The 24,367-nt window shown below is 40.1% G+C and overlaps 1 protein-coding gene across 21 annotated transcripts in view; it reads left to right on the top strand.

Annotated features, from left to right (window-relative positions):
- The window catches only part of LOC131497052 (schlafen family member 5-like), a 29,104-nt gene extending 6,853 nt beyond the window's left edge, over positions 1–22,251 (top strand). For 5 of the 21 annotated variants that reach the window (XM_058702983.1, XM_058702975.1, XM_058702976.1 and 2 more), the window contains 6 exons: positions 7,768–7,856; positions 9,794–9,936; positions 11,387–12,425; positions 13,659–13,784; positions 17,899–18,619; positions 18,789–22,251. In XM_058702983.1, the coding sequence (XP_058558966.1) occupies positions 11,414–12,425; positions 13,659–13,784; positions 17,899–18,619; positions 18,789–19,596 (2,667 nt within the window). In that variant the 5' untranslated portion in view covers positions 7,768–7,856; positions 9,794–9,936; positions 11,387–11,413 and the 3' untranslated portion in view covers positions 19,597–22,251. Of the gene's footprint in view, positions 1–7,767; positions 7,857–9,793; positions 9,937–11,386; positions 12,426–13,658; positions 13,785–15,340; positions 15,596–17,898; positions 18,620–18,788 lie in introns of those variants that run through there. The other 16 variants (XM_058702989.1, XM_058702981.1, XM_058702973.1 and 13 more) reach the window with 7 other exon arrangements.
- Positions 22,252–24,367: the final 2,116 nt, after the last annotated feature.

Genomic DNA, 24,367 nt, shown 5'->3' with positions numbered 1-24,367 from the left:
GGCACTAGACTCATAATTAGGGTTCCACCCTCATGGCCTAATTACCTCCACAGAGTTCACAGCAGCTAAGACCATCCCCATGGGGATTAGGGTTTCAACATATGAATTCCTGGGGGGGATATAAATATATGGTCCATAGAGTGACCTTTTGTGTCTTGCTTCTTTCACTTAGGATAATGTTTTCAAGGTTCTCCCATGTTGAAGCATGTCAGTACTTAACTCCTTTTTATGGCTGAATACTATTCTATTGTGTGGTTTGTAGCACATTTTGTTTATCCATTCATGTGTTGATGGCCATTTGAGTTGTTTCCACCTTTTGACCTTTGTGAATAGTTCTGGTATGAACATTTATGACTTATTTGAGCCTAAAGGATTTGCTGGATCAGATACTAATTCTATGTTTAACTTTTGTTGTTTTTGTTGTTTTAGAGAGAGAGGGTGAATGGGGGAGGGGCAGAGTGAGATAGATAGATGATAGATAGATAGATAGATAGAAGGAAGGAAGGAAGGAAAGAAAGAAAGAAAGAAAGAAAGAAAGAAAGAAAGAAAGAAAGAAAGAAAGAAAGAAAGAAAGAAAGAAAGATATGTAGAGAACCTTAACCTTGATCCCCTGACCCTGGGATCATGACCTGAGCTGAAATCAAGAGTTGGACACTCAACCAACTGAGCCACACAGGTGCCTCTACATTTAACTTTTTGAAGACTCTTCAAACTGCTTTTCACAATGACTGCTTCCTTTTTACATTCCAGCAGCAGTGATTCCTGTTTCTCTACCTCCTCACCAATACTTGTTATTTTCCTTCTATCATCATCATCATCATCATCATCATCATCATCATCACCATCCTGATAGGTGTGAAGTGGTATCTCATTGTGGTTTGGGTTTGTGTGTGCCTAATGACTAATGGTGTTAAGCATCTTTTCGTATGCTTATTGGCAATTTGTAAATCTTCTTTGGAGAAACATCTATTCAAGTCCTTTGTCCATTTAAAAAAATGGATTGTTTGTCTTTTTGTTGTTAACTTAATTTTTGAAAAACATTTTCATTGGGTATAGAACTCTAGGTTCATAGTTTGTTTTTCTTTCATTGGTTTAAAGACGTTTATCCATTATCTTGTTTTGTTTCTGAAAAAGAACAAAACAAAACAACAACAACAAAAAATCCTAATGTCATCCTTTGTCCTTCTGTGTGTGTAATGTATCTTTTTCCTCTGGTTGCTTTTAAGATTTTTCTCGTTATCATTGGTTTTGGTCAGTTAAATGAAGATGCGCTTTGGTATTGTTTTCTTTGTATTTTTAGTGCTTGCAGCTTGTTGAATATTGTGGATCTTGATCTTAATTTTTTACAAGTTACACCAAATTTGGAAATTTTTCAGCCATTTTTTCTTTTAAAATGTTTTTCTTATTTTAGAGAAGAGAGTGATCTAGTCCCTGGTACTCTATTCTGTCTGGGAGTGGGAGTCTCATGTGTGTAGTTTTGAGAGTCATAGTTTCATAAGACATAATAAGAAAATCAGTGGCCTCTTACCCTCTACTCTGCCCCCTTTTTCTGCTCTCTGGGCATCCTCTTGCCTCTTTGGCTTTTTTGTTCAGAATTACTTATATATTTCTAAACAACATGCTTATGTTTACACACCTCCCCCCCCCCCCCCCCCCCCACCTTAAATGCTGTCTGTTTCTGGAGATAATGACCTCCCTCCTCCACATTTCACTACCCCTTTTCTCCCTACATCCTGCCAGTATGATTACGTCATCATTTCCGGTCAGAACAATATTCAGAGTTGATAATATTATGACTGTCATTTTGTTTATAGCTATGCCATGTAATCAGTTACAGGTATGGTTTTTTTGTTTTTTTTTTTCCAAACAAATGTAGACTTTATTTTTTTTTATTTTTATTTCTTTAAATATTTTTTTTTAATTTATTTTTTAATATATGAAATTTACTGTCAAATTGGTTTCCATACAACACCCAGTGCTCATCCCAAAAGGTGCCCTCCTCAATACCCATCACCCACCCTGCCCTCCCTCCCACCCCCCATCAACCCTCAGTTTGTTCTCAGTTTTTAATAGTCTCTTATGCTTTGGCTCTCTCCCACTCTAACCTCTTTTATTTTTTTTTCCTTCCCCTCCCTCATGGATTTCTGTTACGTTTCTCAGGATCCACATAAGAGTGAAACCATATGGTATCTGTCTTTCTCTGTATGGCTTATTTCACTTAGCATCACACTCTCCAGTTCCATCCACGTTGCTACAAAAGGCCATATTTCATTCTTTCTCATTGCCACGTAGTATTCCATGGTGTATATAAACCACAATTTCTTTATCCATTTATCAGTTGATGGACATTTAGGCTCTTTCCACAATCTGGCTATTGTTGAGAGCGCTGCTATAAACATTGGGGTACAAGTGCCCCTATGCATCAGGACTCCTGTATCCCTTGGATAAATTCCTAGCAGTGCTATTGCTGGGTCATAGGGTAGGTCTATTTTTAATTTTCTGAGGAACCTCCACACTGCTTTCCAGAGCAGCTGCACCAATTTGCATTCCCACCAACAGTGCAAGAGGGTTCCCGCTTCTCCACATCCTCTCCAGCATCTATAGTCTCCTGATTTGTTCATTTTGGCCACTCTGACTGGCGTGAGGTGATATCTGAGTGTGGTTTTGATTTGTATTTCCCTGATAAGGAGCGACGTTGAGCATCTTTTCATGTGCCTGTTGGCCATCCGGATGTCTTCTTTAGAGAAGTGTCTATTCATGTTTTCTGCCCATTTCTTCACTGGGTTATTTGTTTTTCGGGTGTGGAGTTTGATGAGCTCTTTATAGATTTTGGATACTAGCCCTTTGTCCGATATGTCATTTCCAAATATCTTTTCCCATTCCGTTGGTTGCCTTTTAGTTTTGTTGGTTGTTTCCTTTGCTGTGCAGAAGCTTTTTATCTTCATAAGGTCCCAGTAATTCACTTTTGCTTTTAATTCCCTTGCCTTTGGGGATGTGTCAAGTAAGAGATTGCTACGGCTGAGGTCAGAGAGGTCTTTTCCTGCTTTCTCCTCTAAAGTTTTGATGGTTTCCTGTCTCACATTCAGGTCCTTTATCCATTTTGAGTTTATTTTTGTGAATGGTGTGAGAAAGTGGTCTAGTTTCAACCTTCTGCATGTTGCTGTCCAGTTCTCCCAGCACCATTTGTTAAAGAGACTGTCTTTTTTCCATTGGATGTTCTTTCCTGCTTTGTCAAAGATTAGTTGGCCACACGTTTGTGGGTCTAGTTCTGGGGTTTCTATTCTATTCCATTGGTCTATGTGTCTGTTTTTGTGCCAATGCCATGCTGTCTTGATGATGACAGCTTTGTAGTAGAGGCTAAAGTCTGGGATTGTGATGCCTCCTGCTTTGGTCTTCTTCTTCAAAATTACTTTGGCTATTCGGGGCCTTTTGTGGTTCCATATGAATTTTAGAATTGCTTGTTCCAGTTTCGAGAAGAATGCTGGTGCAATTTTGATTGGGATTGCATTGAATGTGTAGATAGCTTTGGGTAGTATTGACATTTTGACAATATTTATTCTTCCAATCCATGAGCAGGGAATGTCTTTCCATTCTTTATATCTTCTTCAATTACCTGCATAAGCTTTCTATAGTTTTCAGCATACAGATCTTTTACATCTTTGGTTAGACTTACTCCTAGGTATTTTATGCTTCTTGGTGCAATTGTGAATGGGATCAGTTTCTTTATTTGTCTTTGTGTTGCTTCATTGTTAGTGTATAAGAATGCAACTGATTTCTGTACATTGATTTTGTATCCTGCAACTTTGCTGAATTCATGTATCAGTTCTAGCAGACTTTTGGGGGAGTCTATCGGATTTTCCGTGTACAATATCATGTCATCTGCAAAAAGCGAAAGCTTGACTTCATCTTTGCCAATTTTGATGCCTTTGATTTCCTTTTGTTGTCTGATTGCTGATGCTAGGACTTCCAGCACTATGTTAAACAACAGCGGTGAGAGTGGGCATCCCTGTCGTGTTCCTGATCTCAGGGAAAAAGCTCTCAGTTTTTCCCCGTTGAGGATGATGTTAGCTGTGGGCTTTTCATAAATGGCTTTTATGATGTTTAAGTATGTTCCTTCTATCCCGACTTTCTCAAGGGTTTTTATTAAGAAAGGGTGCTGGATTTTGTCAAAGGCCTTTTCTGCATCGATTGACAGGATCATATGGTTCTTCTTTTTTTTTTTGTTAATGTGATGTATCACATTGATTGATTTGCGAATGTTGAACCAGCCCTGCATCCCAGAAATGAATCCCACTTGATCATGGTGAATAATTCTTTTTATATGCTGTTGAATTCGATTTGCTAGTATCTTATTGAGAATTTTTGCATCCATATTCATCAGGGATATTGGCCTGTAGTTCTCTTTTTTTACTGGGTCTCTGTCTGGTTTAGGAACCAAAGTAATACTGGCTTCATAGAATGAGTCTGGAAGTTTTCCTTCCCTTTCTATTTCTTGGAATAGCTTGAGAAGGATAGGTATTATCTCTGCTTTAAACGTCTGGTAGAACTCCCCTGGGAAGCCATCTGGTCCTGGACTCTTATTTGTTGGGAGATTTTTGATAACTGATTCAATTTCTTTACTGGTTATGGATCTGTTCAAGCTTTCTATTTCCTCCTGATTGAGTTTTGGAAGAGTGTGGGTGTTTAGGAATTTGTCCATTTCTTCCAGGTTGTCCAATTTGTTGGCATATAATTTTTCATAGTATTCCCTGATAATTGTTTGTATCTCTGAGGGATTGGTTGTAATAATTCCATTTTCATTCATGATTTTATCTATTTGGGTCATCTCCCTTTTCTTTTTGAGAAGCCTGGCTAGAGGTTTGTCAATTTTGTTTATTTTTTCAAAAAACCAACTCTTGGTTTCGTTGATCTGCTCTACAGTTTTTTTAGATTCTATATTGTTTATTTCTGCTCTGATCTTTATGATTCCTCTTCTTCTGCTGGGTTTAGGCTGCCTTTGCTGTTCTGCTTCTATTTCCTTTAGGTGTGCTGTTAGATTTTGTATTTGGGATTTTTTGTTTCTTGAGATAGGCCTGGATTGCAATGTATTTTCCTCTCAGGACTGCCTTCGCTGCGTCCCAAAGCGTTTGGATTGTTGTATTTTCATTTTTGTTTGTTTCCATATATTTTTTTAATTTCTTCTCTAATGGCCTGGTTGACCCACTCATTCGTTAGTAGGGTGTTCTTTAACCTCCATGCTTTTGGAGGTTTTCCAGACTTTTTCCTGTGGTTGATTTCAAGCTTCATAGCACTGTGGTCTGAAAGTATGCATGGTATAATTTCAATTCTTTTATACTTATGAAGGACTGTTTTGTGACCCAGTATATGATCTATCTTGGAGAATGTTCCATGTGCACTCGAGAAGAAAGTATATTCTGTTGCTTTGGGATGCAGAGTTCTAAATATATCTGTCAAGTCCATCTGATCCAATGTGTCATTCAGGGCCCTTGTTTCTTTATTGACCGTGTGTCTAGATGATCTATCCATTTCTGTAAGTGGAGTGTTAAAGTCCCCTGCAGTTACCACATTCTTATCAATAAGGTTGCTTATGTTTATGAGTAATTGTTTTATATATTTGGGGGCTCTGGTATTCGGCGCAGAGACATTTATAATTGTTAGCTCTTCCTGGTGGATAGACCCTGTAATTATTATATAATGCCCTTCTTCATTTCTTGTTACAGCCTTTAATTTAAAGTCTAGTTTGTCTGATATAAGTATGGCTACTCCAGCTTTCTTTTGGCTTCCAGTAGCATGATAAATAGTTCTCCATCCCCTCACTCTCAATCTAAAGGTGTCCTCAGATCTAAAATGAGTCTCTTGTAGACAGCAAATAGATGGGTCTTGTTTTTTTATCCATTCTGATACCCTATGTCTTTTGGTTGGTGCATTTAATCCATTTACATTCAGTGTTATTATAGAAAGATATGGGTTTAGAGTCATTGTGATGTCTGTATGTTTTATGCTTGTAGCATTGTCTCTGGTACTTTGTCTCACAGGATCCCCCTTAGGATCTCTTGTAGGGCTGGTTTCGTGGTGACAAATTCCTTCAGTTTTTGTTTGTTTGGGAAGACCTTTATCTCTCCTTCTATTCTAAATGACAGACTTGCGGATAAAGGATTCTCGGCTGCATATTTTTTCTGTTCAGCACACTGAAGATATCGTGCCAATCCTTTCTGGCCTGCCAAGTTTCAAAAGAGAGATCAGTCACGAGTCTTATAGGTCTCCCTTTGTATGTGAGGGCACGTTTATCCCTTGCTGCTTTCAGAATTTTCTCTTTATCCTTGTATTTTGCCAGTTTCACTATGATATGTCGTGCAGAAGATCGATTCAAGTTACGTCTGAAGGGAGTTCTCTGTGCCTCTTGGATTTCAATGCCTTTTTCCTTCCCTAGTTCAGGGAAGTTCTCAGCTATAATTTCTTCAAGTACCCCTTCAGCACCTTTCCCTCTCTCTTCCTCCTCTGGGATACCAATTATGCATATATTATTTGTTTTTAGTGTATCACTTAGTTCTCTAATTTTTCCCTCATACTCCTGGATTTTTTTATCTCTCTTTCTCTCAGCTTCCTCTTTTTCCATAACTTTATCTTCTAGTCCACCTATTCTGTCCTCTGCCTCTTCAATCCGAGCTTTCGTCGTTTCCATTTTGTTTTGCATTTCGTTTAAAGCGCTTTTCAGCTCCTCGTGACTGTTCCTTAGTCCCTTGATCTCTGTAGCAAGAGATTCTCTGCTGTCCTGTATACTGTTTTCAAGCCCAGCGATTAATTTTATGACTATTATTCTAAATTAACTTTCTGTTATATTATTTAAATCCTTTTTGATCAGTTCATTAGCTGTTGTTATTTCCTGGAGATTCTTATGAGGGGAATTCTTCTGTTTCGTCATTTTGGATAGTCCCTGGAGTGGTGCGGACCTGCAGGGCACTTCCCCTGTGCTGTGGTGTTTAACTGGAGTTGGTGGGCGGGGCCGCAGTCAGACCTGATGTCTGCCCCCAGCCCACCGCTGGGGCCACAGTCAGACTGGTGTGTGCCTTCTCTTCCCCTCTCCTAGGGGCGGGATTCACTGTGGGGTGGCGTGGCCCATCTGGGCTACTTGCACACTGCCAGGCTTGTGGTGCTGGGGATCTGGCGTATTAGCTGGGGTGGGTAGGCAAGGTGCACGGGAGCAGGAGGGGCAGGCTTAGCTCGCTTCTCCTTAGGTGATCCACTTCAGGAGGGGCCCTGTGGCAGCGGGAGGGAGTCAGATCCGCTGCCAGAGGTTTGGCTCCGCAGAAGCACAGAGTTGGGTGTTTGTGCAGAGTGAGCAAGTTCCCTGGCAGGAACTGGTTCCCTTTGGGATTTTGGCTGGGGGATGGGCGGGGGAGATGGCGCTGGCGAGTGCCTTTGTTCCCCGCCAAGCTGAGCTCTGCCGTCGGGGGCTCAGCAGCTCTCCCTCCCTTTGTCCTCCAGCCTTCCCGCTTTCTGAGCAGAGCTGTTAACTTATGACCTCCCAGACGCTAAGTCCCGCTTGCTGTCGGAACACAGTCCGTCCGGCCCCTCCACTTTTGCCAGCCAGACTCGGGGGCTCTGCTTGGCCGGGGAGCCGCCCCTCCGCCCCGGCTCCCTCCCGCCGGTCCGTGGAGCGCGCACCGCCTCGCCGCCCTTCCTACCCTCTTCCGTGGGCCTCTCGTCTGCGCTTGGCTCTGGAGACTCCGTTCTGCTAATCCTCTGGCGGTTTTCTGGGTTCTTTAGGCAGGTGTAGGTGGAATCTAAGTGATCAGCAGGACGCGCGGTGAGCCCAGCGTCCTCCTACGCCGCCATCTTCCCAGGATCTACCACAGGTATGGTTTTTGATACTATTTTTCATTTTGTTCTTAGAGTTATTGTCTTATATTTGTATTTACATGTTTTCCCAAGTCCCTATTACTAATTCAGCCCCAAACTCTCTACCTCTTCAGCTGACTAACACATGAAGCATCCCATTGGTTGTATAGTGTCCATCCACTGAAGCCTGAAGCCACTTGTTCCCATTTTGGATAGTGATCCTCTAGGCCTGCCCCACAGCTGTCATTCTGGGGTCCCATCCAGAGGACTGTGTTGGCTTCTTTTTTTTTAATTTAAATTTTAGTTAGTCAGCATACAGTGCAATATTGGTTTCAGGGGTAGAATTCATCACTTACATACAACATGCAGTACTCATCACAGGTGCCCTGCTTAATCTCCATCACCCATCTAGCCCATCTCCTACTCATCTGCCTCCATCAACCCTCAGTTTGTTCTCTACAGTTAAGGGTCTCTTGTGGTTTGTTTCTCTCTCTTCTCTTCCCCTCCTTCCCGTATGTTCTTCTGTTTTTTTCCTTAAATTCCACATCTGAGGGAAATCATAGGTATTTGTCTTTCACTGATTGACTTATTTCACTTAGCGTAATACATTCTAGCTCCATCTATGACATTGCAAATGGCAAGAGTTCATTCTTTTTGATGGCTGAGTAATATTCCATTACATATATGTATACATATACATATATATATTTAAATATTTTTTTTACTGTTTATTCGTTTTTTTGATAGAGACAGAGAGTGAGTGGGGGAGGGGAAGAAAGAGAGGGAGACAGAATCTGAAGCAAGCTCCAGGCTCTGAACTAACAGCACAGAGCCCGACATGGGGCTTGAACTCATGGACCATGACATCATGACCTGAGCTGAAGTCGGACACAACCGACTGAGCCACCCACGCGCCCCTATATATATATATATCTTCTTAATCCGTTCATCAGCTGATGGACATTTGGGCTCTCTCCATAGTTTGGCTATTGTTGATCATATTGCTATAAACATTGGGGTGCATGTAGCCCTTCAAATCTGTATTTTTGTATCCTTTGGGTAAATACCTAATAGTGCAATTGCTGGATCATAGGGTAGTTCTATATTTAGTTTCTTGAGGAAACTCCCTACTGTTCTCCAGTGTGGCTGCACTAGTTTGCGTTGCTACCAACAGTGCAAGAGTGTTCCCCTTTCTCCACATCCTCACCAACACCTGTTGTATCTTGTTAATTTTAGTCATGCTGACAGGAGTGAGTTGCTATCTCATCATGGTTTTGATTTGTATTTCCCTGATGATGTTTCCCTGATGATGAGTGATGTTGAGCATCTTTTCATGTGTCTGTTAGCCATCTGTGTGTCTTCTTTGGAAAAAGGTCTATTCATGTCTTCTGCCCATTTCTTTTTTTTTTTTTAATTTTTTTTTTCAACGTTTTTTATTTATTTTTGGACAGAGAGAGACAGAGCATGAACGGGGGAGGGGCAGAGAGAGAGGGAGACACAGAATCGGAAACAGGCTCCAGGCTCCGAGCCATCAGCCCAGAGCCTGACGCGGGGCTCGAACTCACAGACCGCGAGATCGTGACCTGGCTGAAGTCGGACGCTTAACTGACTGCGCCACCCAGGCGCCCCTCTTCTGCCCATTTCTTAACTGGGGTTGTTTGTATTTTGGGGGTTGGGTTTGATACGTTCTTTACAGATTTTGAGTACTAACCGTTTATCAGGTATGTCATTTGTAAATTTCTTATCCCATTTGGTAGGCTGCCTTTTAGTTTTTTTGATTGTTTCCTTCGCTGTGCAGAAGCTCTTTATCTTGGTGAAATCCTGATAGTTCATGTTTGGTTTTGTTGCCCTTATCTCCAGCAATGTGTCTAGTAAGAAGATGCTACAGTTGTGGTCAAAGACGTTGCTGCCTGTGTTCTCCTCTAGAATTTTTATGTTTTCCTGTCACATTTAGGACTTTCATCCATTTTTAATTTATTTTTGTTTATGGTGTAAGAAGTTTCATTCTACTGCATGCTGCCATCCAATTTTCCCAGCACCATTTGTTGAAGAGATTGTCTTTTTTTTCCATTGGATATTCTTTCTGCTTTCTCGAAGGTGAGTTGACCATATAGTTGTGGGTTCATTTCTGGGTTTTCTATTCTGTTCCATTAATCTATGTGTCTGTTTTTGTGCCAGTACCATACTGTCTTGATGACTATAGCTTTGCAGTACAGCTTGAAATCCAGAATCGTGATACCTCCAGCTTTAATTTTCTTTTTCAGGATTGCTTTGGCTATTTGGGGTCTTTTGTGGTTCCATACAAATTTTAGGACTTTTTGTTCTAGCTCTATGAAAAATGCTGTTGGTATTTGGATAGGGACTACATTAAATGTGTAGATTACTTTGGGTAGTATAGACATTTTCACAATGTTTGTTCTTCCAATCCATGAGCATGGATAACTTTTCCTTTTCTTTGTGTCCCCTTCAAATTCTTTCATTAGTGTTCTATAGTTTTCAGAGTATGGATTGTGTTTTCTTCTCTCTCTCGGGTTTCTGTCTTTGGTTTCCTGCAACCTGTTTTTGAGGAAGGAAGCTGGATGAGGAGATAGCAGAACATCTTGGTTCACAAAGAACTGTCTTTTGATGGAGACCTGTGTAATTATGTGTGAGTTGGTCTAGTCACTCCTTCTTTTTACTCAACTGCTACCAAAGAGTTAAAGATAAGCAGCTGCAGAAATGTGCATCCCTCACACTGCCCTTCCATCATGAGGTGTGGTTGTCAAGATGGTGTGTGCACACTTTCACTCAGCTTTACCTCTTCTGAGATTCCCTGTTGTCACTTAAAGTTTAGGAAATGCCAAAAGCCCACCTCAACCTGCCAGCTGGGTTGATCCAAACAGTCAATAATTTGTCCGTTTCTAATAAATTATGTATGTGTATGTGTATATGTATACACTTACATATATATATATATACTTACATATATGTATATACTTACATATGTATATACTTATATATGTATATACTTACATATATGTAAAACTTACATATATATATGTAAGTTTTCATGGGATGAGAACTTCTTGAATGAGGGAAAGCTTAAAGATCTGTTCCATAGCAACAATCCAAGAATAGCCCAGTCTCAGTGAGAGGAGAAGGAGCACCGAGAAAATCAATACACATCAACACACCCCGGGGACACCACTGACAGTGAAAGCTTTCTGGTTGCATTGCAGCCCCCGTCCTCATGTATCTTTGCACAATTTCTACTTTTCTGCAGGTGATCTGGGAGACTTTGCCACTCAGAGATCATGGCACAAACAGTTACTAAAATCACAGCGTCAAAATAGTCTCTTGATCATTTCTCGGTGGCAGTGGGCTTCCAGTAGACTTAGCTCCTCCCCTTGGCCTCTGCACTTATTTCATGCACGAAAGTGGCTTCAAACTCTGTGTGCATAAATGAAGTGACCAACTTCAGAAAAGTGGTCTCAAAGTGTCCGTTTTCCCACCTCCCCTATGCTTGTCCTCTTCTAATCGTTCTGTCTTCCTGTTTCTTATATTTCAGGGTAGGAAAAGGACCTGTGCTGAGAAGATGAGTCTCAAGGTTGATTTGGAAACAAACTTTGCTGAATGTGTCTTAAATGCAGGAAAGATCATCCTTGGGGATACACAAAGGAAAGAAATGAATCCTGAATTGCGGAAAAAACAGAGGAAAAACATCTTGAAAGCAATATGTGCTCTGCTGAATTCTGGTGGCGGAGTGGTCAAAGCTGAGATTGAGAACAAAGACTACAATTATGAAATCCATGGAGTAGGCCTGACGATGCCTTCAATTTTTAAAGGCTATTTAGATGAGATGCAGCAGGGAGAACTCTTTTTGATTTTTGTGAGATCCTGGAACGCAGATGCCTCTGGTGTACGAATTGCTACCTTGTGCTCCAATTTGTGCTATAGATACAGAGCATCTACTGATGTCATGGATTCTAAGGAAGCATTGGCATTCCTCAAAGGGAAAACTCAGACTCTTAGGAATACTGATTCCAGTTCATTAAGTCCACACAAAGTTCAGGTTGGTGTGCGAAACGAGTATAACATAAGGGCCTCAGCTGCTGCTGTATTCGCTAGAACTCAGCTTCAGTACCTAGAAAAGCTCAACTTTACTAATTCCCTCCACGTTGAATTTAAAATGTTCTCAACAGAGGAGTCACAGTGCTTTCACCAGAGTCTCCCTAGTTGTGTTTCTGCATTTGCAAACACTGAAGGAGGGTATATATTTTTTGGTGTGCATGATGAGACCCATGAAGTCATTGGATGTGAAAAGGAGAAAATAGATCTTGACATGTTGAAGGCTTGTATTGATTCCTGTATTAGGAATCTCCCTGTCCATCATTTCTGTACACAGAAGCATGAGATAAAATATGCTGTCAAATTCCTTGAAGTACACAATCAGGGGACCCTTCATGGATATGTCTGTGCAGTCAAGGTGGAACAATTTTGCTGTGCAGTGTTTTCCAAGATGCCCAGTTCCTGGCAGGTGAAGGACAATTGTGTGAAACAGCTGGACGCGAAGCAATGGATAGCTTGGATGATGGAAGCCGACCCAGGTCAGGGAGCAGAATCCACAATGATTATAATGTTCATTTGGGGGGACAGAAGGGGAGAGGTGAGGGAGGAACTAGGGTATTATTTCAAGATCTAGGCAAAGAAAAGCACTGTCTTAATTGCACATGCCTGATTTGTGATTTCCGATAGATACAGTTGGTAGGTCACTGCACTTCACTCCCTCTGCCTATCTTGAATACCTTGCATTCAGCAAAAAGATGTTGCCCTGGGCTAATAGACCTACCAGAGGTTGGTGCAGGGGGCTGTCTGAGCTAGTAATTTTTATTTTCACTCCCTTTCTTGTGTTCATTTTGAAGTCTCTTCTTTACCTTTCTGAATATGAACTCCTTTAATTATTCAGGAAATTCTTTTTCACGTGCACATATGTGTCATCTTTAACCCAACTGTCACTTTCCGTTCTTGGTCCCTGGAATAAATATTCTCCCTTTCTCATCGCCCCTCTTCCATTCTGAACCCAAACACAAATAGTCCGTGGCTAGCTCTCTCCTTTCCTACTTTTCCTTTTCAAAGTGAACATGTGCTACTCACCAAGAATGATAAGCCAGAGTAGTGTTGGTGATGTACATCCCACTTGGAAAAAGAAAGTCCAAGATGAAATTAGACAAAATAAATTAATGGTAACATCTTCAAAAGTCCACAAAAATAAAGAACATTTCAGAGTCTTCTCAGAAATATGTATCCATTGAACTTCATTCCTTCTTTTTAAAAAATTTTTATTTATTTATTTTGAGAGGGATAGAGAGAGCACATGAGCGGGGGAGAGAGGTGAGGTGGGGGGGAGAGAGAGAGAGAGGGAGAGAGAGAGAGAATCTCAAGCAGGCTCCATGCTCAGTGTGAAGCCTAATGTGGGGCTCAATCTCATGACCATGAGATCATGGCCTGAGTCGAAATCAAGAGTTGGATGCTTAACCAGCTGAGCCACCCAGCACCCCAAACTTTATACTTTCTAATTGTATTTTTAAAATGTAAGCATTCTAAAAAATAAAACATGAGTTTCAATAGAATACAATTAAAATGAAAACTATTGCTCCATATAGTACCTCACCCTGCCCAAGATATCAATAAACTTTCTTGAGTTGACTCAGAATGTATACACAAGGATCTGTGGGCCAAGGCTTTGGGTTCTAAGACAAAGTGAAAGACTACAACACAGCTTAGCTATAATTTGGAGTCTGCATTTTTGCATATTGAACTGTTACTTCTTACTTCCTAAGATCTTTCCAGATTTTCTGAGATGGTCCTTGCATTGAGTTTGTCATCCACTACACCCCGCAGCAGGACTGTGTGCACTCATAAGAATTTTGAATGTCTGGAAGCACAGCAAAAACGTTACTTTCCAGGTAATTCATGTCTGGTTGCTTTGGAACATGTTGGTTGTTCATTCATATGAAAAAAACCCTGGACTCCTATTTATATTATAGAAAAAAAATCAATTCCAGAAGGTTTAAGGACTTAAATGTCAGAAACAAACCCTTGAAACTTTAGTAGATGTACACAAATAATTTTGCATCATTGAGGTAGGACAGGATTTCCTACACTAGACCTAAAAATTTTAACCTTAAACAAGAAGATTGATAAATTTCACCACACTAAAATTAAGAACTTATGTTACTCAAAAGATACCTTAAAGAGAGTGAAAGAATCCATGACAAACTTGAAGAAGATTATGAAATCCATGCAGTTGACAAAGGACTGGTATCAAGAATATATAAAGAACTTACAAAACTTGTTAAAAGCACAAACCACCCCATAGACAAATACACAGTAGTTATAAAGATGTATTTCTCCGAAAAGGAAACACCCATGTCCAATAAACTTAGGAAGGGCTGTTCAAGCTATCGGGATGAGTGAAATGCACTTCAAAACCACAAGTAGATACTATCCTACACTATTTAACTGAAATAACAGATGTTGGAGACGTTCTGGGTAATCAGAATCTTTTTTTTTAGCGAGATACAGAAAGAATGTGAGCGGGGAGAAGAGCAAAGGGAGAGAGAGAATCCCAAGCAGGCTCCATGCTCAGCATGTAGCCCAATGCGGGGCTCAGTCCCACCACCCTGGGATCATGACCCACGCAGAAATCAAGAGTTGGATGCTCAACCAATTGAGACACTCCAGCGCCCCTAATCAGGATTTTTGTACATTGCTGCTATGAATTAAATTGGGTTGATCCCTTTAGACTAAATTGGTCATTTGGATATTATGCCAGTCAGTAACTTTTTCTAGTTTCTAGGGAAGCATGTGTACATATGCATCAAGAGATGTCTAAAATTGGAGAGATCCCCGTTACTGCTCTAGGTTACTATTCGTATTGTAGTATATTCACCTAGTGGAATACTATTCAGCAGTGAAAATGAATGTACTACAAATATATGCAAGCATAAGGCTGAATCTGAGTGACATAAGTCTGTCTTGTCATGACGTTACTCATAGATTTACCCAATTCTTTTATTGATTGTGTAGTGTTTCGTAGTATCCCTAAACATAGATGTTACTAATTTTAGCTGCTTTTATTGTAAAATATACTATACGTACAGAAAGTACGTTGGGTGTAGAGATTACTTAACTAAATTCAAACTTTAAAAAAGAATAATTAGTACACAGCAAAACCTGTGTAACCATCACCTAGGTCAAAAAATAGAACTTTGCAAACTACCCTGCTACCCACTTCTTTAACCAGTCCTTTCTTTGATGGAATTTTATATGACACCTAATTTTTTTCTATTTTCAACAATGCTACAATATACATTTTTCTAAAAATGCCTTGAGGTGTTCCTTAAAGATAAATTCCAAGTAGTAACAATTGCTTGTACCCTTCAGTGAACGTTGCCAAATCGTAATTCAAAACATAGACCAGAATCCACCAAATGGTATTATCATGGCATTTCTCTTCTAGAAGAAGCTTGGAATCATTTTGTTCCACCTAAAAGAAAAGGACACGTGGAGATTATTGTGATGGCAACCACATGAAATTGATAAATGACTTTGGGAAGAATTGTCATTTTTACAACAATGAATTTCCTCATAGGTGAACATGGGATGTTTGGCCATTTATTAAAGTCTTCTTTTACTATATTTCATCAAACCCAAGGAAACAATATTGTATTATTATTTTATTTACCACGAATAAAGAAAATATTGCCAATTTAAATTAGAAGATGTATCTTGATTTCAGAGATATTAAAGTACACTTATAATCAGTGAAATAGGTTACATCTCTTGATTGTTTCGGTTTTATCTATATTGTTGCTATATATGTCAAATTTTATTCCTAGAATGATAAGTCAGCCAGAGAAAGACAAATACCATATGACTTCACTCCTGTGTGGAATTTAAGCAAGAAAGCAAACAAAGAAAAAAAAGAGGCAAACCAAAAAACAGACTCTTAACTATAGAGAGCAAACTGGTGACTATGAGAGGGGAGGGGTGGGGGATGGGTGGAATAGGTGATGGGCGTTAAGAGTCACTTATCATGATGAGCATTGAGTAATGTATAGAATTGCGAAATCACTGTATTGCACACCCGAAACTAGTGTAATACTATATTCTAACTACCCTAGAATTAAAAAGTTTAAATTTATTACTAGAAGGAGATCCTTATATGATAATAATTTCTGATTGTGAATTGCTGGCATTTAGGAAAGCTCTTAGCTTTAAAATATACATTATACCATTTCCAAACATTTTACTTAATAATCGTATTAATGTAAAACCAAAGGTAGTTTTGAACTAACCTTTCCTATGTTTATATGTTATTCCTTTACTTAGTTGAAATCATTGCTCAATAATTTGTAAATGATGTTAGATTAAAATAGGAGGAGGAGGAGGAGCCCTTAGTTTAGTCCATGGTATAGAAAATAACTTTAGTATTTGTCTGAGCCCAGACCAATGGTACTGGTGTGTCCAGATTACTTCCTGGATACTTGATGTACCACAGGTATCTTAAACTGAACATTTCCAAAATCAGTCTTCCATGCTGACAATCTTCTACTTGTTCTGTATATTCTGAATATTAATCTGTATGAAATATTCTTTTTCTGCCATTTCTTCCACATTGTGTCTATGAATTGGAGAGTCCATCCTCCATCCAGCCAATCACAGAAATCTGGATTCATGCTTGTGTCTTCCATCTACCCTGAATTTAAAATTTAAATTTTGTGTTTATTTTTTTCCTGGGGAGAAGGTTCATAGATTTTGTTAGAGTCCCGATTTGGGCTTGTGATGCCAAAAGTTTCAAGAACCCTTTTTATACATATAAAACACCTAAATCTTTTTTTAAAATACTTATAAAAATTAATTTTTAAAATTTACATATATAAAATGGGATTTTTTCTTAAAGAATTCTAAAGGTATAGATTCATGTAACCACCACCAGAGTAAAGACACAGAATAGTTCCATCACCCAAAAAAGGCCCCTTCATTCTGCCCCTTTGTGGTCAAAATTCTCCAATCCCTAACCCTTAGCAGCCGTTGATCTATTTTCCATCCCTATAATTTTGCCTTTCACAAAATGTCGTGTAGGACACCTCATATAGTTTATAACCGATGATAGGTGTTTCTTCCTGATTTATGGAGACATAATTGGCATATAACATCATCTACATAAGGTGTACAGCATGGGGTTTTTTCCCCTATTTTTAAAAAAATCTTTCATTTTTTAAAGTAATCTCTACACCCCACACGGGGCTCAAACTCACACCCCCAAGATCAAGAGTTGCATGCTACACCACCTGAGCCAGCTGGGAGCCCCCAAAATGATTTTTTTCAAACCTGTACATATTACACAATGATGACCACAATAAAGTTAGCTAACATACCCATCACTTCACATAATTACCATACGTGTGTGTGTGTGTGTGTGTGTTGAGAACATTTACGTTCTCTCTTAGCAACTTTCACATATATCACACAGTATTGTTAACCCTAGTCAGCGTTGCCAGGTGCTAAGATAGCACCATAAGGCCTTTTTCTCCATCCTCATTTCCTCCTTTGTGCCTTTCACTTTAGACATCACAACACAAACTTCTTGGAGGTGCTTGCATGAGTTTCTTGTCTTGTGCTTTACTCATGAGTCCCCTGTTGCCTATCTCTCCATTCTCGCATCCTTCAGAGGGCTAACTCACAGCCATCCCTTAAGCAGCTCCGGTGTCTCCTTCTTCAGAAAGACTTTCACATTTTCTTTTTTCCTGAGGGCTCCCTCTCCTTGGTGATTGCATAATGATCTGTGCACTTCTTGCCCATTGCATTTACCAGTTTGTATAATTATTGTTTGTCTCTGTTATGCCAGTCACTTATCATCTCCATTGGACTGGGAATTGTTTTATTTCCTATCACTAATGCATCCTTATGCTGACACGTGGTTGGGCCCAAATGTGGATTGAATCTATTACGGATAATGATGATTCTAGCTTGTTTGCAGATTCTCGAATTTATTCCAATTCTTTTCCTGTTTAGTATTACCAGACAGAATGGTGTATACACCAGAAAGCATCTACAAGGAGCTGTTCTCAACACATAAAGGACTCAAAAACTTAATAAATAAGGAAATGCGCTCTTTCTCTCAAGGAATATTGATATTCTCTCGAAGCTGGGCTGTGGACGTGGGTCTGCAAGAGAAGCAGGGAGTCATCTGTGATGCTCTTCTGCTTTCCCAGAACAACACCCCACGCCTCTACACTATCCTCAGTGAGTGGGACCCAAGCTGGAAGGGCTACTCTAGGACAGTCGCCCGCGTCTTAAAACAGACGCTGGTGAACACAGGTGGCTACACTGGGAAATTGTGTGTCACTCCCTTGACCTTCCTACTGAATCCTGATAATACAGCAACGACTCTTCATGATTTGGATTTGCAAATTTACCCCAACTCCTATAACCTTAGGACCACCCAGCACATGGAAGCTCTGTTACAGTCCCTTGTGATAGTCTTGCTCGGATTCCGATCTTTCTTAAGTGAAGAGCTGGGCTCTGAGGTTTTCAGCCTCCTCACAGATAAACAGTATGAGTTGCTTTCAAAGAACATTCGCATGACTAAAGAGCTGTTTGTTCATGGCTTACCTGGATCAGGGAAGACCATCCTGGCTCTTAGGATAATGGAGAAGATCAGGAATGTGTTTCACTGTCAACCAGATGATATTCTTTACATCTGTGAAAATCAGCCTCTGAAGAATTTTGTGAGGTATGCAGCCTAACTATAATGATTTTTTAAAAATAATTTTGACTGGTGTGGTTTTAAGTTTGCATGTGAAAAGTCATATTGTAATGACTAGGTCCAGATGTGTTTAAGAGTATAATTGGCTTCCTTTGTTTGAGTGGGGTAACTTGACTGTGTTTCTCTACATTTTCAGCCAGAGACATGTCTGCCAGGCAGTGACCCGGAAAACCTTCATGAAAAATGACTTCCAAAAGATTAAGCACATCATCATCGATGAAGCTCAGAATTTTCGCACTGAGGATGGAGACTGGTATGAGAAGGCAAAAGCCATCACTCAGAGAAAAAAGGATTGCCCAGGAATTCTCTGGATCTTTCTAGACTACTTTCAGACTACCCACTTGAGCTGCAGTGGCCTCCCTGCTCTCACAGCCCAGTATCCAAGAGAAGAGCTCACCAGAGTGATCCGTAATGCAGATCCAATAGCCAAATACCTACAAGAAGTAATGCAGGAGGTCAGAGAAAATCCTCCATGTAACATCCCGCCTGCGTCCCTGGAGATGGTTCATAAAGCTGAATGGGCTCAGGGTATTCCGGGCTACGTGGAGATTATGGAGTACTTGGACATGGAAGATATGGTGTTCCAAGTAGCAAAGAAATGCCACTTTCTCTTTAGGAATGGTTATTCTCCCAAGGACATTGCCGTGCTTTTCAGCAAAGCAAGTGAAGTGGAAATATATAAAGATAAGCTTCTAAGAGCAATGAGGAAAAGAAATACATCTCAGCTCGATGGGGAATCTGATCTTTTAGTACAGATCCAAGATGCATCGGATATCATGGCCAATCACATTGTGTTGGACAGTGTCCGTCGATTTTCAGGCCTGGAAAGAAACATCGTGTTTGGGTTCAACCTAACAGCTGAGCCAGATATTTTCCATAATCTTCTGCTCTGTCTGGCTTCCAGGGCAAAGAAACATCTCTATATTCTGAAGGTTCCTATTTGACAGGAAGATCCCAGGCTAAGAAACAATTAGGTAGCTCTCATCTCTAGTTAACCATGAAACTATTTGATCTAAACATTGAATTATCGAGTATTTTATGAGCCCTCACTCTGAGCCATGTACTCTGCTAGGTGCTGGGGATCAGGGGTAGGGTATCAAACTAGGCAGACAAGATTTCTTCTTTAGGGCAGAGGTAAATCACAGACAAGTAAACAAATACAAGTACAAGACATTTCAGATAGGGGCACCTGGTTGGCTCAGTCAGTTAAGCCTCCAACTGTTGATTTTGGCTCAGGTCATGTTGTCATGGTTTGTGAGATGGAGCCCTCCTGTCAGGCTCCATGATGACAGCACAGAGCCTGCTTGGGATTCTCTCTCTCCCTCTCTCTGCCCCTACCTCATGTTCACTCTCCCCCACTCCTCTCTTTCAAAATAAATAAATAAATATAAAAAAAGAAATTTCAGATAGTAATTAGGGTCATCAGAATAGTAATTAGAGGGCCCTGAGATGCAGACATTGTGTGTGTGTGTGTGTGTGTGTGTGTGTGTGTGTGAACACATAGGCAGGTATAGAGGGAAGAGCTGGTTATTCATGGTGGCTGAGGAAGCACTCAATGAGGGAAGGAGTCACAGGAATATCTTTGAGCCATATGTGCCAGGCAGACTCAGATATTGTGACTTTTAAAAAAATATTTTCACTATTTTCAATACAGCAATGGTGCAGAAATGCTTGATATCATGTACTGGGAGAGTATGAAGGACACAGAGAGGTCATGTGTCTGGCCTTTTATGGGCCAGGAATAGTTGTGGAATATTTCAAAATATAAGATCAGAAAGTACAAACTGCAATTTTTTAGAAACCACATTACATGATTCTTTTCCATTAAGTTTTTTTTAATGTTTATTTATTTTTGAGAGAGAGAGAGAGAGAGAGAGCACAGGCTAAGGGCAGAGAGAGAGAGCGACACACAGCATCTGAAGCAGGATCCAGGGTCTGAACTGCCAGCACAGAACCCGATGCAGGGCTTGAACTAGTGAACTGTGAGATTGTGACCTGAGCTGAGGTCCACTGCTTAACCGGCTGAGCCAACCAGGCGTCCCTATGCCTTTCCATTTTTATTCTGTTAGTGATGGTAGTAATTCTGATCACTATCTTTGAAAACATTTTGTGTGCCTTTTGGTTATTTGGGATCTTGGCTCCTTAGCTCTGCTTTAATATTATTCCCATGGAGAAAATAGGTTACTGCATGAACCTATTCCCCAGGGAGACACAATTCCCCAGGGAGACAGGTTGCATTTTATTTCTTAATTTTAAAATAAAAGGGCCTTAAGAAGATGAATGTACTGGACTTAAAAGGTCCATTTTGCTTTTAATTTAATCTAATAGCCAATGAAATTATAAAGTAAATATACAATATTTTTATTCTGCAGAATCTTGAGGATTTCAGCTAGTTTCTCAAAGGCTATTGCTATAGAAGAATTTAGGAAGTCTTTAAATTCAATGAAACAAGCCTTGAAAGACAAAGTGAGGAAGCAGCCAAAAGAGACAAAGAGGGATCTTGCTAAGGACACAGATTGTGAAACAATACAGAATAAAAAATAAATTAGAAGCAACAAGAAATTGAAAACCCTGTTCCTGACATAGAGGAAGTCTTGAGATAATCACACAAATGGAGAGAAATTAGACAAATATTACTGTAGTTATCAAGAAGATCTATCTAGAGTGTGAGGATCCAGTAAGAATGGATGTGGAGTAGAAAAATCAATAAGTGGAACAATAAAAATGTTCTAAGATATAATATGGGAAAATTATAAAATATATCTTCAGATTGAAAGATTTCTTAACAATCACAGCAGACAAATCCAATTGTCTGATCCTTCTGGCTTCTGATTTCTCTGGAGCAATATTCAAAGCAACAAGACAATGGGCATGCTGTATTTCAATTACATTTGATCTCTTTTATTGGCTTATTGGTTCTCTTTGTATTGTTATTTTAGTGGTAGCTTTAGGGTTTACAGTATGTATCTTTAACTTATCACAGTCTTCTTTCAAGTGATATGATACCATTTCATATGATGTATCAGAACTTTACAACACTATCCTTCCATTTCTCTCCAGGTTTTGTGCTTTGTCCAGATACATTGTACTTCTATAAAAACCATAATATGTTGATGTTATTTTGCCTTAAACAGCCACTTGTCCTTTAAAGAAGTTTAAATAATATGAAAAAAAATTCCTTATCCTTACCCATGCCGTTACCATTCCCGGTGGTGTTCATTCCTTTGTGTCTTGCATCATATTCCTTCTGCTCAAAGGAATTTCTTTAACATTTTTATAGTGTAGGTGAGTTATTGATAAATTTGTTCAAATTGTGTGCGCATGGAAAAAGTACTTTACCTCTGCTTTTGAAACATAGCTTTGTTGGATAGAGGCCTAGGTTGGTAGTTTTGTCTTTCAGTAACTTACATATATTCCTTCATTGTCTTTCATCTTACATCATTTCCAAAAATACGCTGTAATCTGCATCTTTGTTCCTCTGTACACAATGTGGTATTTTCTCTGACTTCTCTTAAGATTTTCTCTTTAGTCTTGGTTTAAGCAATTTAATTATAATAATGTTTGGTAGTTAATAAATTTCTTGGTGAAGGAGACAAAATGACACATGGAAGTTTTTTTGTGTGTCTCACATCCATGAAATACAGCCAGACCAACACTAAACCATCCTGCACACCTAGAAAACTGAGGATTAACACAATAATCTGCACAATCTGAACCACAGAATTCAGCAGGTATGTGGCGCAGAGAGGTGAACTGGGGGAAAGAGAAGCCACGGAGGGCAGGGAGCCACTTTTGCATGCAGAAAGAGGACAGAGATGGGGTGGGAGAAGAATATGGGAAAAGCACTCCCCCCCCCCCCGAAAGCAGCTGGAGAGAAAGTGGAAAAGTGGAAACAGCCGCAGGGACTGAACAAAAAAGGGAGAAAGGAGAAAGGAGAGGGTTTAAATTCTATTAAGATTCTAAAAACAGGGGTAGTGCAGAGCCTGGAACTCTGCCACTCAATACCTGGTGTTGCTGTCATGGGAAGGGCAAATCTCCAGGAGCAGAGAGCAAGGTCCTCAGGGTCATCAGGCCTCATGGAGGAGAGATGGTTCTGATGGAAGGACATATGGTAGATGTAGGGTAGCCAACCCACAAAGTTCCCAGTGGACCCCAGAGAACAACTACATTCGGTGGTGCTGGAACAAGGACATTAAATGGCAAGTCTGGTGCCAGATGTGTGTTGTGATGTACCATAATCCCTGAATCGCTGCCACTCCATGATCACGTGAACTTTCTCTGGGGTGGGTTGGCACCCAGCCACAGTCTCTGGGCATCAGCAGCAGCATGGTCTTGAGAATGTTCCTGGGGACAGGTGGGCACCTGGCCCTTGCTGAGACCCTCCTCCCAAAGGTCTGAGCGGGGCAAGACTGCAGTCCCTCAGAAGTGAGGGGATGGGAAACAGCTGCATCTGAGATAAAACTCAGGAGGGATGTGCTGCCTGGCAAGCTGATGGCTTAGTCATGGACAGTAAAAGTGGGGAGCGGATGGAAGCTGGAGACAAAGGAGGGATACACGATTGCTGGTCAGAGCACAGAGTTCTAATGGTAGAGACTGGGAAGCTGGGTGATGCCATTTTCACCCCTCCCGTGCATGTGCATACACACCCCTAGACTCCACAACAATCTACCCCAGTAAGCTAAGCAGCACCATCTGGTGGAGAATGGAGCCATTACAGTAAGCCCTGCCCATCTGGGCCAACCTCACTATTCAGGAACACCACAAGTCTCTCCATCCTTTCATTTTATTCTATTTCATTGTATTCATTTTTTTTCAAATTTCCAATCATTTTCCTTTTTTCCTTTCTTTTCTCATCTTTCCCTTTCTTCTGTAATCTATCAAGCTCCTTTCAACAACCACACCAGAACACACCTAGGATATAGCATCCTTTATTTGATTTTTTATGTGTTGTTTTTAATTTTTTAATTTTAAGTTTTTAACTTATTAATTCCTTTTCTTCTTTCAAAATGACAAAATGAAGGAATTCAGCCCAAAAGAAAGAACAGGAAGAAATGACAGCCAGGGTCTTAACACAGATACAAGCAAGATGTCTGAACCAGAATTTAGAATTTAATAATAATACTAGCTGGGGTTGAAAACAGATTAGAATTCCTTTCTGCAGAGATAAAACCTAGTCAGGATGAAATAAAAAATGCTATAACTGAACTGTAATCTCGAATGGATGCCACAGTGGCAAGGACAGATGAGGCAGAGCAGCGAATCCGAGATATAGAGGACAAACTTATGGAGAACAATGAAGCATAAAAAAAAGAGGGAGACTAAGACAAAAGAGCACGATTTAGGAATTAGAGAAATCAGCAACTCATTAAAAAGGAACAATATCATAATCACAGGGGTCCCAGAAGATGAAGAAAGCAAAGGGTGTAGAAGGATTAGGTGAGCAAATCCTAGCAGAAAACTTTCCTAATCTGGGGAAGACACAGACATCAAAATCCAGAAAGCACAGAGGACTCCCATTAGATTCAACAAAAGCTGACCATCAACAAGGCATATCATAGTCAAATTCACAAAATACTCAGGCAAGGAAAGACTCATGAAAGCAGGAAGGGAAAAAAGTCTTTAACCTACAAGGGAAGACAGATCAGGTTTGCAGCAGACCTATCCACAGAAACATGGCAAGCCATAAATGAGTGGCAGGATATTGTCAATGTGCTG

Source organism: Neofelis nebulosa, chromosome 16, assembly GCF_028018385.1.
Source record: "Neofelis nebulosa isolate mNeoNeb1 chromosome 16, mNeoNeb1.pri, whole genome shotgun sequence".
Taxonomy (NCBI): Eukaryota; Metazoa; Chordata; class Mammalia; order Carnivora; family Felidae; genus Neofelis; species Neofelis nebulosa.
This window is presented reverse-complemented; position numbering and strand designations above follow the sequence as displayed.